The sequence below is a fragment of the Corythoichthys intestinalis genome, chromosome 11 (assembly GCF_030265065.1).
Source record: "Corythoichthys intestinalis isolate RoL2023-P3 chromosome 11, ASM3026506v1, whole genome shotgun sequence".
Lineage (NCBI taxonomy): Eukaryota > Metazoa > Chordata > Actinopteri > Syngnathiformes > Syngnathidae > Corythoichthys > Corythoichthys intestinalis.
The window spans coordinates 25,698,849-25,715,848 of NC_080405.1; the positions used below are offsets into that span (position 1 = coordinate 25,698,849).

The 17,000-nt window shown below is 41.6% G+C and overlaps 1 protein-coding gene across 3 annotated transcripts in view; it reads left to right on the forward strand.

Annotated features, from left to right (window-relative positions):
* Nucleotides 1–17,000, forward strand: part of il1rapl2 (interleukin 1 receptor accessory protein-like 2) — a 409,390-nt gene that overhangs the window by 361,907 nt on the left and 30,483 nt on the right. For all 3 annotated transcript variants that reach the window (XM_057850397.1, XM_057850395.1, XM_057850396.1), the window contains exons 8-9: nucleotides 8,692–8,824; nucleotides 13,273–13,418. In XM_057850397.1, coding sequence (XP_057706380.1) covers nucleotides 8,692–8,824; nucleotides 13,273–13,418 — 279 coding nt within the window. The remainder of the gene's footprint in view (nucleotides 1–8,691; nucleotides 8,825–13,272; nucleotides 13,419–17,000) is intronic.

The window sequence follows — 17,000 nt, forward strand, 5'->3', positions numbered from 1 at the left end:
GTTTTGTACTGAGGACATTTTGTCCAGGTGACTAATCGCTTGTACAAATGTGCTCTGTGATTGAATGGTGAAGGGTCCATGTTGGACCCCACGTCTTGCCCAAAGACAGATGGAATAGGCTCTAGCTCACCCGCAAACCTAACGAGCACAAATTCAATAGAAAATTGAGCTTCCTACAGCTTGTCATGAATAAGCCAGCCTCTACATCATTATTCACTGCTTTATCTAGTATCCGCATGCCTTGTGTATCCCAGCCATGAGCCAAAATGCAAAATTAATATTTCTTGTCAAACTCCATTAAAAAAAGTAAGTAGAAATTGTACAAGTAATTTTTATTAAGATAATTAAAACATACACGTCTCTACACACTTCTTCAAAGACCCCCTTGATACCTCTGGATTTCTTAGGGAAAAGGGGAAATTTCAGTAACCTTTATTTAATGTTCGTCTTGGCGATAATTAGGCCACACTGAAGAGGAGGGGGCTGAATTACGAATTAGATGTAATAAAAATAAATTAGATGAGATTGTAGACCTTACATTAAAAATATCTTCAAAATGAATCAAAGCGCAAACATTTCTAAATTTTTCCAGGTCTTTTGGTGTGTATTCTATGCTTCTTTTTTTTTTTTTTTTTTTTTTTTTTTTAACACCCATTATTTTCTTCACCATCATTTTATCCTGATTGCTTTGTTTTCAGTCATTTGTTGCATCTTTATAACACTTATAAGTCAGTGTCTTCCATTTCAATTAATGTTTTTCATTACATTTTGAATTTTAATTAATTCAAATTTATTTATTTATTTTATTTATTTATTTATTTATTTTTATAGCTCGACTTTAGAGTTGTCCAGTAATTAATTTTTAACCGATAACCGATATTCCAATGAGTAGCAGCAACAAAAAATCCAATTCCAATATCAAACTGATACATGCGGTCGTGGACTTATCATGTTATGGCTAATTGTATCATGATGCCCCACTGGATACTTTAATAATGATAAAAGCAACAACTTCAAGGTTTTCCAAATACACCCTCTGTGAAAAATAGAACTAATTGAAGTTATGGGGAAAGTGCCTATATTTCACCTTTATATTTATTGTTGAAATCAAAATAGTGCGAGCATTAGTTTTTGGAGCAAGTGCAAAATGCCAAAAAGGCCCTATGCACATTGGCCGGAAACCAATATAGAAAAATAGATGTCAATATTATCCGTTATCATATAAAATGTTTTTATTGGTGGATATTATCAGGTACCCGATAATATCGGACAACACTACTCGACTTCCTTGGTACCTGATGAATCCACTGTTGTTGTCTTTTGCACAGAATCTACAAAGATAGCTTTTTTTTTTTTTTTTTTTTTTTTTTAAAACAAAGATCCTAACTAGGAGGCACTTTGATGTGTGTTTTCACTCGTTCTGAGATTTCACACATTTCGTTGGCAACTGGTATGAAAGTAGTGGATGTGACTGTGGGTCTAATAGCATTCAGCATGGGATGTCGCAAGCATAAAATCAAGTTTGAAGTGATGGAATTGGAAGTGTTGGAAGACAAGACAAACAAATCAGTTACAGAAAATAAATCGAATGCTCTGATAGTTTTAAGGAAGCCAGCAACCGCATAAATGGAAAGTTTTATTTAATTTAACTTATCCCATAAGTGTTTGTCATCCCATCGCATTTCAATTATTGGCTTTTCTCTATGCTATCAAGCACTTTATCAATTTGTGGTACGAGGGTTAGGTTCTGAAAGTGAAAATCAAGTGAATCATGTGGGAACATATAGTAGTCAGAAAACATTAGTAACAGTTGCTTATTTAATGATAATAAATGAATGTGGAACATGAGTTAGATGCTGGGCTCCATGGAAGTACAACTCAGTGACATTTCATATTTTGGCTAGTGTGCACAAATCAAATAAATGTGCAGTGGGAAAAGAAGTCTGACAACAAAGCTAAAATCACACAATTTTGCAAGCAAAAAGAAACAGATGCGAACATCTGATAACCAGCAATTTTCATGCTTGGATTGTGGCATCAGATTAAACACAAGTCTGATATAATGCTCATATTCGGGTGCTTCTGTATGTGCATGTCTCATGGGGGCTACATTAAACAGCACTGACATGTTAGTCAGGCATAATTAAAGCAAGAGCGTTTAAATTTTTATTGACTACAGTGTTATATGACATCTATTTTTAATGTGCCTTTTGTAAAAATTTTGATAAGGGAGACGCAATCAATCCAGCATCACTCATACACAAACAAGATAGATGTGTCATGGCAATGATGCACTGGAAATTATGATTTGCCAGCTTGGTTTACAATGCCTCAGTAACATTATTTTCAGGAGAACAGCAGGATCCTTTCATTCAAACTCTGTTAAATATCCTCTCATTCCAACCCAAAATGATAATGAACAAATCAGTCTCACACATTTTCTGAGTTTGTAGCTTTGATTAAACAAACAAGCTATACTCAAGCATTTTACACGTACAAGGAAAAAAGCCAATTTATGATTTTGATCACTAGGACATGCTGAAAACACAAAATATACTCACGGTCTTAATCAGTTATGACACCCTTCATACACACACCTGCTGCATTGCCCCATCAGAATTGAATAGCTTCAGCAAGCATACAGTGGGGCAAATAAGTATTTAGTCAACCACCAATTGTGCAAGTTGCCCTACTTGAAAAGATTAGAGAGGCCTGGAATTGTCAACATTGGTAAACCTCAACCATGAGAGACAGAATGTGGAAAAAAAAAAAAAAAATCACATTGTTTGATTTTTTTAAAAGAATTTATTTCAAAATTAGAGCAGAAAATAAGTATTTGGTCACCTACAAACAAGCAAGATTTCTGGCTTTCAGAGGTCTAACTTCTTCTAACGAGGTCTACTGAGACTCCACTCGTTACCTGTATTAATGGCACCTGTTTTAACTCATTATCGGTATAAAAGACACCTGTCCACAAACTCAGTCAGTCACACTCCAAACTCCACTATGGCCAAGACCAAAGAGCTGTCGAAGGACACCAGAGACAAAATTGTAGACCTGCACCAGGCTGGGAAGACTGAATCTGCAATAGGTAAAACACTTGGTGTAAAGAAATCAACTGTGGGAGCAATTATTAGAAAGTAGAAGACATACAACACCACTGATAATCTCCCTCGATCTGGGGCTCCATGCAAGATCTCACCCTGTGGCGTCAAAATGGTAACAAGAATGGTGAGCAAAAATCCCAGAACCACACGGGGGGACCTAGTGAATGACCTACAAAGAGCTGGGACCACAGTAACAAAGGCTACTATCAGTAACACAATGTGCCGCAAGGTATTCAAATCCTGCACTGCCAGACGTGTCCCTCTGCTGAAGAAAGTACACGTCCAGGCCCGTCTGTGCCACGTTTGTGTGCCTTCTCAGTTATTTTCCTTTCATTCCAGCACATGAATCAACTAGATTGGCGGGGCTGCACAACACACCTGCGACGCATCAGGAGCACTTATTATTTAAGGAGTCCTGTCACCATACACAAGTGTTGGACTATTGCATATGCTTGTTACTTGCTTTGCTTACCGCTGTGTGCTCATCGTCATCCTCGGTGCTCCCCGACATTCTTCGGTCGTGTTCTGGTTTGATCTTATTTACTTTTGTGTTCTTTTGGATTTTGTAGTTAGAATTTTGTACTCAGTTATATTCACGCCATCTTGGGTGCTCTCTTAGTTGTACTTGGTTATACTCGCGTTTTCTAGCGTATTCTCTCAGTTGTACTTTGTTATACTCGCGTTTCCTAGCGTGCTCCCTTTGTTGTACTCATTAAATACAAACATTCGCTCTACTGATCTCCTGGTCTGTGTTTTGGATCCACATTAACGGCTTGCCGTCATAACAGAATAGTCCGACCGTGGATCCCACAGACTCGGTATTCGCCATGCGCTTGCCGGTCATGGCCATATGATCAGCAAGCATGAACAATCGTTAAATGAACTAGTGAACGGGATCACCGCGCTAACCACTAGAATAGAAAATATGGCCCCACCTGTACAGTCCGGTGGCGTAGGTAACGCTGCCGTGGCGCCCGATTACTCCGCCCCGTCTCCGGTTGTTCCACCGGCTTCTTTCCGGGAGCCGGTGTTGCCACACCTCCATCGTTACGAGGGAGAACCCGGCGCTTGCCGACAATTTCTGCACCAGTGCTCCCTTGTATTTGACCAGCAGCCATATACGTTCGCGAGTGACAGGTCCCGTGTAGCGTATACTATGAGTCTCCTTGCCGGTAAAGCAGCCACTTGGGCAATGGCAATCCGTCAGTCATTCGAGACTTTTAAAACAGAGTTTGTGAGAGTTTTTGATCACCCGTTCAGAGGCAAGGAGGCAGGCAGCCGCCTGCTGGATTTTTTTCAAGGCAATCTTAGCGTGGCGGACTACTCCATCCAATTTCGCATTTTGGCCGCGGAGTGCGGTTACGACGAGGCAGCGCTGTGTGGAATTTTTTCGGAGGGGGCTGTCATCTGCGGTAAAAGACGAGTTGGCGGCCCGGGAGGATTCTTCGGGCTTGGAAGACCTGATTTCTTTGTCCGTGAAATTGGACAATCGACTGAAGGAGTGCGAGAGGGAACGAGCCTTGGAGCAGCGGGGACGTCGTGGGTCGTCGTCGCGGTACGGTCCGGCAGCGGTGCGTGCGGACGGCTTCGTCGAATCACCATCTGCCTCTACGCCGACGCGGAGTCCGGTCCTGACGGGGGAGGAGCCAATGCAACTCGGCAGCGGTCGTCTTTCTGCGGAGGAGCAGCGGAGACGGATGAGGGCGGGCTTATGTCTTTACTGTGGCTTGCCAGGGCACCACGTTGCCGCCTGTGACGCGATCTCTTCACGTCGCCCTGGATCTTCGGCCCCTGGGGTTCCTCTCGCCCGAGGGGGGACCAGGTTCGTACATGATGGCAATCAGTCAAATGATTTGCCTCGCAACCAGTTGAATGAACTAAAACAAACTCGAGGTGAAATGAGACTGCAATTGCCGGGAGAAGTTTCGCATGGGGGGGTTAATTTTAGGTTCACCGCTTTAATAGATTCAGGGGCAGATGAATGTTTCATAGACCAGAGTGTTGTTGATGCTCTTAAATGTCCATTTATAAGACTCTCTACTCCTAAGGAGGTTTTAGATCTCGATGGGCGACCCCTGGCGGACGTAAGGTTTATAACGCCCCCGCTTAAAACCAAGCTGTCCGGGAATCATTTTGAGGTCTGTAGCTTCTTGGTTATGCCATGCAAATCTGCTCTGGTTGTGCTAGGGCTCCCCTGGCTAAAAGTGCATAACCCTAATATTGACTGGGCTAAGACGCAAGTAGTGACTTGGAGTTCCTTTTGTTACGCGAACTGCTTACGCTCGGCTTGCCTACTTCCTGATCAAGCCCAAACGGTTGCCGAGCCTGTTAATTTGGTAAATTTTCCTGCCGAGTACCATGATCTCCAACAGGATTTTAGTATAGACCAGGCTAGGACCCGGCCTCCGCACCGCCCTTACGACTGCGCCATTGACTTGCAGCCCAATGCCCCACTACCTAGCTCGAGGTTATACCAAATCTCGAAACCTGAGCAGGAGGCTATGAGAGAATATATAACCTCTTCCTTGGCAACTGGCCTAATTCGCCCTTCGTCCTCACCATTGGGAGCAGGGTTTTCTTCGTTGGCAAAAAAGATGGTGGTCTTCGGCCGTGCATTGACTACCGGGGCCTTAACGAGATTACTGTTAAAAACAAATATCCGCTGCCATTATTAGATTTGGCCTTCGCACCGTTAAAGTCAGCCACCATAAATACCAAGTTAGACTTGCGCAGCGCTTACCACTTGGTTAGGATTCGGGATGGAGATGAGTGGAAAACCGCTTTCAGAACCCCGCTCGGACATTTTGAATACCTAGTCATGCCTTTTGGTCTGACTAATGCACCCGCTGTTTTCCAGAGCCTCATAAATGATGTGCTTCGTGACATGCTAAATGTCTTCTGTTTTGTTTATTTAGATGACATCTTAATATTTTCAAGAAGCTTGCAGGAACACCGCCAACATGTCCGCATGGTCCTGCAAAGACTTCTGGAAAATAGGTTGTTTGTCAAGGCCGAGAAGTGCGAGTTCCACCGTGGGTCAATGCAATTCCTTGGTTTCATCGTGGAAAAGGGGCAACTACGGCCTGACCCAGCCGTCATCTTGACAGTGATTGATCGATTCTCCAAGATGGCGCACTTCGTCGCTCTCCCCAAGTTGCCTTCAGCTCTGGAGACCGCTGACCTGCTGGTAACACACGTGTTTCGAACCCATGGCATTCCGTCTGACCTCGTTTCTGACAGGGGACCCCAGTTTGTGTCTCGGGTTTGGAGAGCGTTCTGCAAAGCCTTGGGGGCCACATCAAGTATGTCTTCCGGCTACCACCCACAGTCCAACGGGCAGACAAAACGGGTCAACCAGGAGCTGGAGGCTGCCCTCCGTTGCGTTTGCCAACTGCATCCGGCCTCTTGGTCCTCACACCTGCCTTGGGTGGAATACGCCCACAACACCCTCGTTTGCTCAGCCACTGGGAGGTCACCTTTTATGTCAGCATACGGGTTCCAACCACCACTGTTCCCTTCTCAGGAAGCCGAGGTTGTCGTGCCGTCCGTCCAAGTGCACCTGCGGAGGGCCCATAGAGTCTGGAGGGACGCAAGGGCTGCACTAGTCCGCACTGCAGCCCGCAACCGCCTGATTGCTGACCGCCACAGAAGGCCCGCTCCAGTCTATCGTCCGGGTCAGATGGTCTAGTTATCAACGCAGGATTTGCACCTTGCTGGGACTTCCAAGAAGTTGGGCCCTAGGTTCATGGGCCCTTTTGCTGTGGACTCTGTGGTGAACCGCATCGCGGTCAGGCTAAAGCTTCCCGGTTCAATGAAGATCCACCCAGCCTTCCACGTGTCTCTGCTCAAGCCGGTCTCCACCAGCCCCCTGAACCCTCCACCAGTGCCTCCTCGTGCCCCTCGCGTGGTTGACGGTGGGCCGGTATATACGGTGCGTACTATTCTTGATTCTAGGAGGCGGGGAAGGGGGGTGCAGTACCTGGTCGACTGGGAAGGTTATGGTCCTGAAGAACGCCAATGGGTCCCCCGCTCCTGGATCCGCGACCCGTCACTTCTGCAGGATTTCCAGTGTCTCCATCCTTCGAAACCAGGTGGTCCGCCAGGGGGCGTCCGTTGAAGGGGGGGTTCTGCCACGTTTGTGTGCCTTCTCAGTTATTTTCCTTTCATTCCAGCACATGAATCAACTAGACTGGCGGGGCTGCACAACACACCTGTGGCGCATCAGGAGCACTTATTATTTAAGGAGTCCTGTCACCCGTGTTGGACTATTGCATATGCTTGTTACTTGCTTTGCTTACCGCTGTGTGCTCATCGTCATCCTCGGTGCTTCCCGACAATCTTCGGTCGTGTTCTGGTTTGATCTTATTTACTTTTGTGCTCTTTTGGATTTTGTAGTTAGAATTTTGTACTCAGTTATATTCACGCCATCTTGGGTGCTCTCTTAGTTGTACTTGGTTATACTCGCGTTTTCTAGCGTATTCTCTCAGTTGTACTTTGTTATACTCGCGTTTCCTAGCGTGCTCCTTTTGTTGTACTCATTAAATACAAACATTCGCTCTACTGATCTCCTGGTCTTTGTTTTGGATCCACATTAACGGCTTGCCGTCATAACAGTCTGCGGTTCGCTAGAGAGCATTTGGATGATCCAGAAGAGGACTGGGAGAATGTGTTATGGTCAGATGAAACCAAAGTAGAACTTTTTGGCAGAAACACAGGTTCTCATGTTTGGAGAAGAAAGAATACTTAATGGCATCCCAAGAACACCATACCCACTGTGAAGCATGGGGGTGGAAACATCATGCTTTGGGGCTGTTTTTCTGCAAAGAGACCACAACGACTGATCTGTGTAAAGGAAAGAATGAATGGGGCCATGTATTGAGAGATTTTGAGTGAAAATCTCCTTCCATCAGCAAGGGCATTGAAGATGAGACGTGGCTGGGTCTTTCAACTTGACAATGATCCCAAACACACAGCCAGGACAACAAAGGAGTGGCTTCGTAAGAAGCATTTCAAGGTCCTGGAGTGGCCTAGCCAGTCTCCAGATCTGAACCCCATAGAAAATCTGTAGAGGAAGTTGAAAGTCCATGTTGCCCAACGACAGCCCCAAAATATCACTGCTGTAGAGGAGATCTGCATGGAGGAATGGGCCAAAATACTAGCAACAGTGTGTGAAAAGCTTGTGAAGAGTTACAGAAAATGTTTGGCCTCGGTTATTACCAACAAAAGGTACATAACAAAGTATTGAGATGAACTTTTGGTATTGACCAAATACTTATTTTCCACCATGATTTGCAAATAAATTCTTTAAAAATCAAACAATGAGATTTTCTGTTTTTTTTCCACATTCTGTCTCTGATGGTTGAGGTTTAACCATGTTGACAATTACAGGCCTCTCTAATAATTTCAAGTGGGAGAACTTGCACAATTAGTGGTTGACTAAATACTTATTTGCCCCACTGTACATCTGAATGGTCTCAAAAATCAAGAAGCTAATAATCAAATGCCCCTCAGAATTGTCACATTTTGTACATTTTTCGGTTTCTGTGGTTTATCTGTGTATTTAAAACAGTGTTGTATGTTGCAGGCATGCCTCTCAGTCTGGACTGCAAGGCATTTTTTGGGTACAGTGGAGAAAACAGGAGACCTATAATCTATTGGATGAAAGGAGAGAAGTTTGTTGAAGAACTTGCTGGACATATTAAAGAAAGTGACGTCAGGTAATTGAAATTATTATCTCAAATTTGGAAGCCATGACGGCAATGCGGGTAATTCCTGTGAAATTAAAACATAATTTTTCTTGTGAAATGTGCTCTCGTGTAGTAGACAGAATGAGACCCCCCCACACACACACACATCTATACCTGTCGCAAGGGCATAGGTTTGGTCTCAATATTGGTAGGGACGATATAACAGCATAACCTGCATGTACACTTTTTGCTGGGGACGGGACATTAATAAGACCAAACAGATTAGGTGAACGGGGGTCAGGCTACATTTCTCACCTATATGAATCAAATTACTTGATAGGCTAAATGATTAATGCAAAATAAATCTGTATTGAAACTACTGTAATTCACTTAATGATGGTATAGTTAATTCTATCGTTACATCATGGGAAGACAATCTAAATTACCTATGTATATAATTGAATCATTATATAATGCAAATAAGGTTGCATAAAAGTTGGTAGGGGCAATTTGAGCATCCTGAAAAGTTGGTAGTGTTATGTCCCTACCGTCCCTATGCAAACCTACGCCCTTGACCTGTTGATATATTTTTTGCATTTTCTGTAATGCTACATCATGATGCCAAAACACCCAGCTCACTGAAAGGCACGATAGTTTTGTATTTTCTAACCTGGGTTTAAACCCAGGTCCTTATAGTATTTGATAATGGACTCACCACTAAGCCAGTGATTGGCCTGAGAAAGTGTTCTGTCTCAGGATAGTAGTGAACAAAAGAGCAGAGTGTGTATTTAAATTTGAAACTAATCATACCCTGTGGTATTTAATTAACCTATGCCTGATGAGTTCTCCATCTCTTGATTTAGTCCTCTGGCTACAAGATCCAATCATTTATTCTTCCATATCCGACATGCTACATTAGTAGAGCGAGATTCCTGATCTGATGTTTAGGCGGTGTATACATTACGCAGTTTGTTTTGACATCTTGCTAACAGGACTTGTTGACCTTCAGTATAGATTGCAACAAAGGTTGATCCCATGTGTGGATATAGAATAAGATGCGATTTAGACACGTTTGATTTGTTGAAATATCATGAAACAAATATCAATATAATACGAAAGTAGTTTTTATGGCATAGTAATGCCAAAAGCAGAGAAGGACTTAAATTATACAGTCCTTTGCTGTCCAGCAACTCAGCATTTGGTATTTCGCATACTAAATTGTTTTCCTCCATATGTGCGTTGAAGTGCAATAGACCTACATAGATTTGAACTACTGTATTTTTCAGACTATAAGTCGCACCTGAGTGTAAGTCGCACCAGCCATAAAATGCCCAACGAAGAGGAAAAAAAAACATGTAGGGCCTATAAGTTGCATTTTTGGTGGAAATTTACTTGATAAAATCCAACACATAGAACAGATATGTCATCTTGAAAGTCAATTTAAAATAAAAATACAATAGAGAACAACATGCTGAATAAGTGTAAAGTATAATAATGTTACATGATGCTTGAACAACAACATGCGAATATACTGTCCTCACCAGGACGCTACAGCGCGGTCGTGGCTATACAGCGAGCTAAACTCCCAAATGACTACGCTGGACGTCCGTATAATTTGCTGACTTTATGTCGTTATGACACCATCATTTGAAGAGTGAAACTAAAAATGGAAATAATACAAATCCATTTCGTCCTCGATACGAAACAGGTTCGCATCAACGTAAATAAATGATAATTAGCTGCGATTACAGCAATGACACAAATGGTTAGCATGCGTTCGCTAGCATTAGCACATCATTCAAGCAACCACACAACTGGCTCCAAGTGTCCGATCGCGGGAGGAAAACACACAACAACAACAGAAAAGATGATACACACAGGCGCTGCCTCTGTAGAGAGATTTTACAAGCAAAAACAATGAACGTCGGTTCACAGCCGTGTTTCTCTCTCTCTCTCTCGCCCACTTGCTCAGACGCTGCGTAGCTGTCCGCCTTCTTCTGGCATGTGAGCGCTCTTCTTCGCGTAAACAAGTGCGACTGCGCCCCCACTTGGGCATGAAAGCACCACAAACTAAAAGCATGCATTTCAATATAAAAAGTCATACAATACAATTGAACACACATTGCCAAAGGCAAAACGCGAATGTGGCCATAGCTATTAAGAGTTATTCAGATAACTATAGCATAAAGAATATGTTAACAAGTTTACCAAACCATCAGTGTCACTCCAAAACACCAAAATAACATGTGAAAGGATATAATAATGTGTTAAAAATTTCACACATAAATCGCTCCTGCGTATAAGTCGCACCCCCAGCCAAACTATGAAAAAAAAAAATGCAATTTATTGTCCAAAAAATATGGTAGTATGTTCATATATTCACCCAGCATTGGTCATCTGTTGTCAAAGTGTAAACAAAAAAAAAAGATAAGACTTGATTAAGTCATTAGATGTAGATAAACATTAGCCACGTTTACATGCTGACTTTTATTCATACCGATTCAAATCATTCCGAATGGAAATTTCACATCAGCTGTTTACATGTCACTTCATCTATTCCGATCCAGCGTTTACATGTGACTGCCTTTATTCCGAAAGGACGTTTGACAACTGCCGTCTGACATGCGCAGATTAATCAAAACAAAGTGTCACGTTGCAAAACATGGAGATCGATCGTCGGAGTGCTGCTGTTTTAACTTTAACCCACTTGTTGTGTTTGTGGGGTCGTATCCGCTTCTGCTGTTTTGCTCTTTTGCCTTGTAGTAGCCGGTTTTCCACCGGTTTCTAATCTGGTCAACGCTCCGGTCTAGTCCGGCTTCGTGTAACCTCTCGTGAACTTTTTTAAATAGTTCATTGTTCCTCGTTTTACGCCCGTCTAAGCGAGCAATTATATTCAATTCTTTTAAAGTTTGAATTAAATACAATCTTTCCGCCGGACGCCAATTAGGTGCGCTGTGCTTGGAAGCCATGTTGCAAGTGACGTTACTTACATCACAAATTGACGTCACCACGTCAGTACGGAGCATGTGCAGAAAGAACGCAACCAGACACCATTCCGCTTCCCTGTTTACATGATATAATTTTACTTCTAATCGGTTTGGGAAAAGGAATATTCCACCCCTGTGAATCGGAATGAAATTCCATTCGGTTTGGGCCTGTTCATTCCGAATGAAGTGTTTATATGGAACACATTTATTCGGTTTGAACAAATATTCTGATTGTAATTGGAATATTTGGCTCCATGTAAACGTGGCAACTGACAATGCTGTGTTGGAGGCAGATGAGACATGGCAACGTTTAACTCTTTTAGTTCCACTGATGATGATGTGGCTCTTTTTATCCACAGTGAATTTACATGAGTTTATCACTTGTAGATGTCCAATCCATTCATTTATTCATTCGCTGCCAGCCCTCCCATTCTAGAGCTGTCAATGGCAGTCAGTGAGTTTGACAGAACTCTTTTCTCCTACAGAAGCCATAAAATCACACTGACACTGAAACTAATATCGTGGATATAATTTGCTTTCATCCGTAAATATTTAAGTATCACATATCTACAGTATTTGTAATGTGAAACTTCCAATTAAATTACTCAAATTTTCATGTAAATTTTATTTGCATTCATATGAGACAGTTTAATTGCATACAGAAACCCAAAATGCTTGAATGTGGAAAAACATTTGAGGATGACTGAATTCATTGTGTGTTCAAGGCCAGGGGTTAAAAACTGGTTGCCAGTCAATCAGTGTAGAACAGAAGAGAACAGAACAGAATGCCATTTATTGTCATTGTACATCTCTGTTAGGCAGTGCACACCTACAGATTGCATTTCCCCAATAAAATTCAATTGCAGTATTCCTCTACCAGCTAGGAGGTTGCAGGCACTAACTGGCACTTTCCAGGCTTCATGTTTCTATTGTTTTCTGTCATTACGGTACGGCCAGAGTGGTGTTGGACTTAGAACCAAAAGTGCTGTTTCAGCAAACACCATCAATGTGCCTTTCAGTAGTAATGGCTCATTGTGACCCTAAATCAGATTCCAAAAGACTGGGTCAACCCCTGAGCAAGTTCAGTCTGTCTCCTGCCATCCGCCTCCTTGCAGGCTTATGCGATATCCGACCTTACCGTAAGGACAGACGCTTTTTGCACCTGCTGCACTGTTTTCTACACATGCCTCATACTCCATCTGTCCTACTTTTTAATGCACTCTACTCTGCTGCACTTAACTCAACTCAATTTCTCTATGCATCATTTACTCCTTTCTATGTTCTTATATCATGTTCCTCTTCTTTTGTCCCGACTGTAGCCTTTTTGTCTTCTTTAACTATGTCTCCTTCTCAAAAATTTGGCAGAGCATTTTGGAACATGTGCCTTTACTTTTAGTGTGCGTTCTTCTTCTCTTTTGTTAAAACTACATTTCATGCAGGTAAAAAAAAAAACACTGCTGACAGTAATTTAAATGTTGTTTGATTTTCCAGGATTTTAAGGGAGCATTTGGGGGAAAAGGAAGTGCAACTGTCCTTAACTTTTGATGCTCTCGAGGAGACTGACCTGGCTAATTACACCTGCTACGTGGAGAACCACATAGGGCGGCGCCGCGGGAGTGCTATACTACAGAAGAAAGGTACAAGCGTCTCACTTTCTTCCAGTTCAAGTGCAACTGTTAAAAAATTGTTCTTGATGAAACATTATGTCCTTGATGTTAATCAAGAAAGATAATTTTCCAGTTTTACAGATAGAATTTAAACGAAACATGTATTCTTGACTCATTTTGGAAAGGCAGCAATGTAGATTTTTGTGAATACAGTGGTGTTGAAAGAGGGTTTACTTTTAAACCTGAAAGTATTTTTGTTTTTTATAATAATATAATAATTATATATTATTATATTAGATAATAATAATTTATTAATATTCTATCTCGTGCTAACCAAAGGGGTCCCTGATCCCTCTCCTTTTATTCTGTACATTTGTCCCTTGGTCAAACTGTTTTGTTGCTCCTGCCTTGCCTGTGACATCTAGTACCGCATCTCCACCAAAATTATCGCCACTCACTAGAGCGTCACTAAGTCATTACCAAAATCTTTAAAATAGGTCTGAAATCACTCAACATTTGTCAGCTATATTGATTTTCATTTAAAGCGCCACTGTTGTTACTATTTCCTCACACGTCATTTTTGACTTTACCAAGAGGTGGCCTCCAGGTTGCACTTAAGCAAAAGGCACTGTTACGGTGAGAACCAGGTAACACATTTTTATTCATGACTGCCTGTGTGAAAATACACAACCAGAAAAGTATTGCATTGTAAATAAATAATAGTACCTTCACTATTGTTATTATAAAAGTATAGTTTCTTTATATCATTTTAGCCCTGTTATTACTAGCATTATTAGCATTAACCCTATATAGGGCAAGTAACTATTTAGGTATTTTCAAATTAAAAAAAAAAACAGCAACAAGTAAAGACAAATACCTGTTACCCACAATTAATAATATTTTACAATATTTAACTAATTGACTGCCATTTACGATAATAGACATCCAATTCATTTAAACTGCGAGAACTGGCTGTTGATGCGAATTTTTAGTGCCATTAAGTGCATTAAACATCCAATTCATTTTACTGAGGGAAGTTAAATTAATGTCCAACAAAGGGTTCGTGCAAAACAAGTCTCTATACACTATTAAAACGATTTTTGTGGGTAGTAATTATGGTCCATATAAATTGTATAGATTATACTAAAAGTATTTAGGTAAGCAAGTGAACTGTATTAAATGTGTTAAAATTAACACTCTTTACGAAATCTGAGTCAGTAAAAACTTCAATTTGACCGAATAAGATAATATCTACCCAAAAATATTAGGTGTGTGCTCAAGGCTGCGCATGTGCCTACGTGTCTTCTTTGAAACTGAAAGTAGGACCATTTCATTTGGCGGGACACTCCAACTTGAATTGCATCGTACAGTAGCAGGTAAGTTTGAACTTACTGTTTCTTTTAAGATTGATAAATGTGAAAACGTTAACAAGCCTGGTATGCTGCGTGTTAAATTAAGAAGCCCCTATAGCAAAAATATTTTTATATTTTATTCCTGGCTTCTGACAGCGATTCCTGGTAGCTAGCTAACAATGTTTTTCAGAGCACAGCAACATGAGTTGCTGGTATTGATGTGGCACAATTTGAACCATTAACCTTATTTTCTAATTACCCTTTCAGTTAGGGTGTACAGTATTGTCAAATGTTTCGCCCGTCTGTATAAGGGTGACGCTGGGCTGCTACTGAGGCATGTAAGCACCCAGTAATGGCTGCAACTACTAGAGGCCAGCAGAACTCAGATTAGTCAATATGTGTTAAGCAACAACTCATTAGCAAGCTGTCCAATAGCCTGATTATTTTATTCAGGTGTGTTGGAAGAGGGAGACATGAAAAAAAATGACTTTATAGGTCCCCCTTGAGGATTGGAGTTGGTGACCCCTGCTCTAGGAAGTCTTTTCTGCTAATGTACTTCTATTACATTTGTTTCTTTAAATTTGCACTAATTTCATGAAACTATTTTGCACTGTAGTTTAACATGCTACTTTAACATAGCACTCCTGTTGGGTTCAAACATCTATGGTACAGCATTTTTGCCTTATTTGTATCTCAAACTGAAAGATGCTAGATGAACTCGTGTTGTTCACTGTTCAGATAAAACTGTTCTTAAACTCATGTTGTTTGCATATTACTTATTTTGGACTGATGCCCTAGTGTTCTTCACTCAACTCTACAGTTAATACTGTAGTCGAATTCATACTATGAGGAAAGAATTTTTGCATGCAATTTACAGTGCCTTGCAAAAGTATTCGGCCCCCTTGAACCTTGCAACCTTTCGCCACATTTCAGGCTTCAAACATAAAGATATAAAATTTTAATTTTTTGTCGAGAATCAACAAGTGGGACACAATCGTGAAGTGGAACAAAATTTATTGGATAATTTGAACTTTTTTAACAAATAAAAAACTGAAAAGTGGGGCGTGCAATATTATTCGGCCCCCTTGCGTTAATACTTTGTAGCGCCACCTTTTGCTCCAATTACAGCTGCAAGTCGGGGTATGTTTCTATCAGTTTTGCACATTGAGAGACTGACATTCTTGCCCATTCTTCCTTGCAAAACAGCTCGAGCTCAGTGAGGTTGGATGGAGAGTGTTTGTGAACAGCAGTCTTCAGCTCTTTCCACAGATGCTCGATTGGATTCAGGTCTGGACTTTGACTTGGCCATTCTAACACCTGGATACGTTTATTTTTGAACCATTCCATTGTAGATTTGGCTTTATGTTTTGGATCATTTTCCTGTTGGAAGATAAATCTCAGTCCCAGTCTCAGGTCTTGTGCAGATACCAACAGGTTTTTTTCCAGAATGTTCCTGTATTTGGCTGCATCCATCTTCCCGTCAATTTTAACCATCTTCCCTGTCCCTGCTGAAGAAAAGCAGGCCCAAACCATGATGCTGCCACCACCATGTTTGACAGTGGGGATGGTGTGTTCAGGGTGATGAGCTGTGTTGCTTTTACGCCAAACATATCGTTTTGCATTGTGGCCAAAAAGTTCAATTTTGGTTTCATCTGACCAGAGCACCTTCTTCCACATGTTTGGTGTGTCTCCCAGGTGGCTTGTGACAAACTTTAAACGAGACTTTTAATGGATATCTTTGAGAAATGCCACTCTTCCATAAAGGCCAGATTTGTGCAGTGTACGACTGATTGTTGTCCTATGGACAGACTCTCCCACCTCAGCTGTAGATCTCTGCAGTTCATCCAGAGTGGTCATGGGCCTCTTGGCTGCATCTCTGATCAGTTTTCTCCTTGTTTGAGAAGAAAGTTTGGAAGGACGGCCGGGTCTTGGTAGATTTGCAGTGGTCTGATGCTCCTTCCATTTCAATATGATGGCTTGCACAGTGCTCCTTGAGATGTTTAAAGCTTGGGAAATCTTTTTGTATCCAAATCCGGCTTTAAACTTCTCCACAACAGTATCTCGGACCTGCCTGGTGTGTTCCTTGGTTTTCATAATGCTCTCTGCACTTTAAACAGAACCCTGAGACTATCACAGAGCAGGTGCATTTATATGGAGACTTGATTACACACAGGTGGATTCTATTTTGCATCATCGGTCATTTAGGACAACATTGGATCATTCAGAGATCCTCACTGAACTTCTGGAGTGAGTTTGCTGC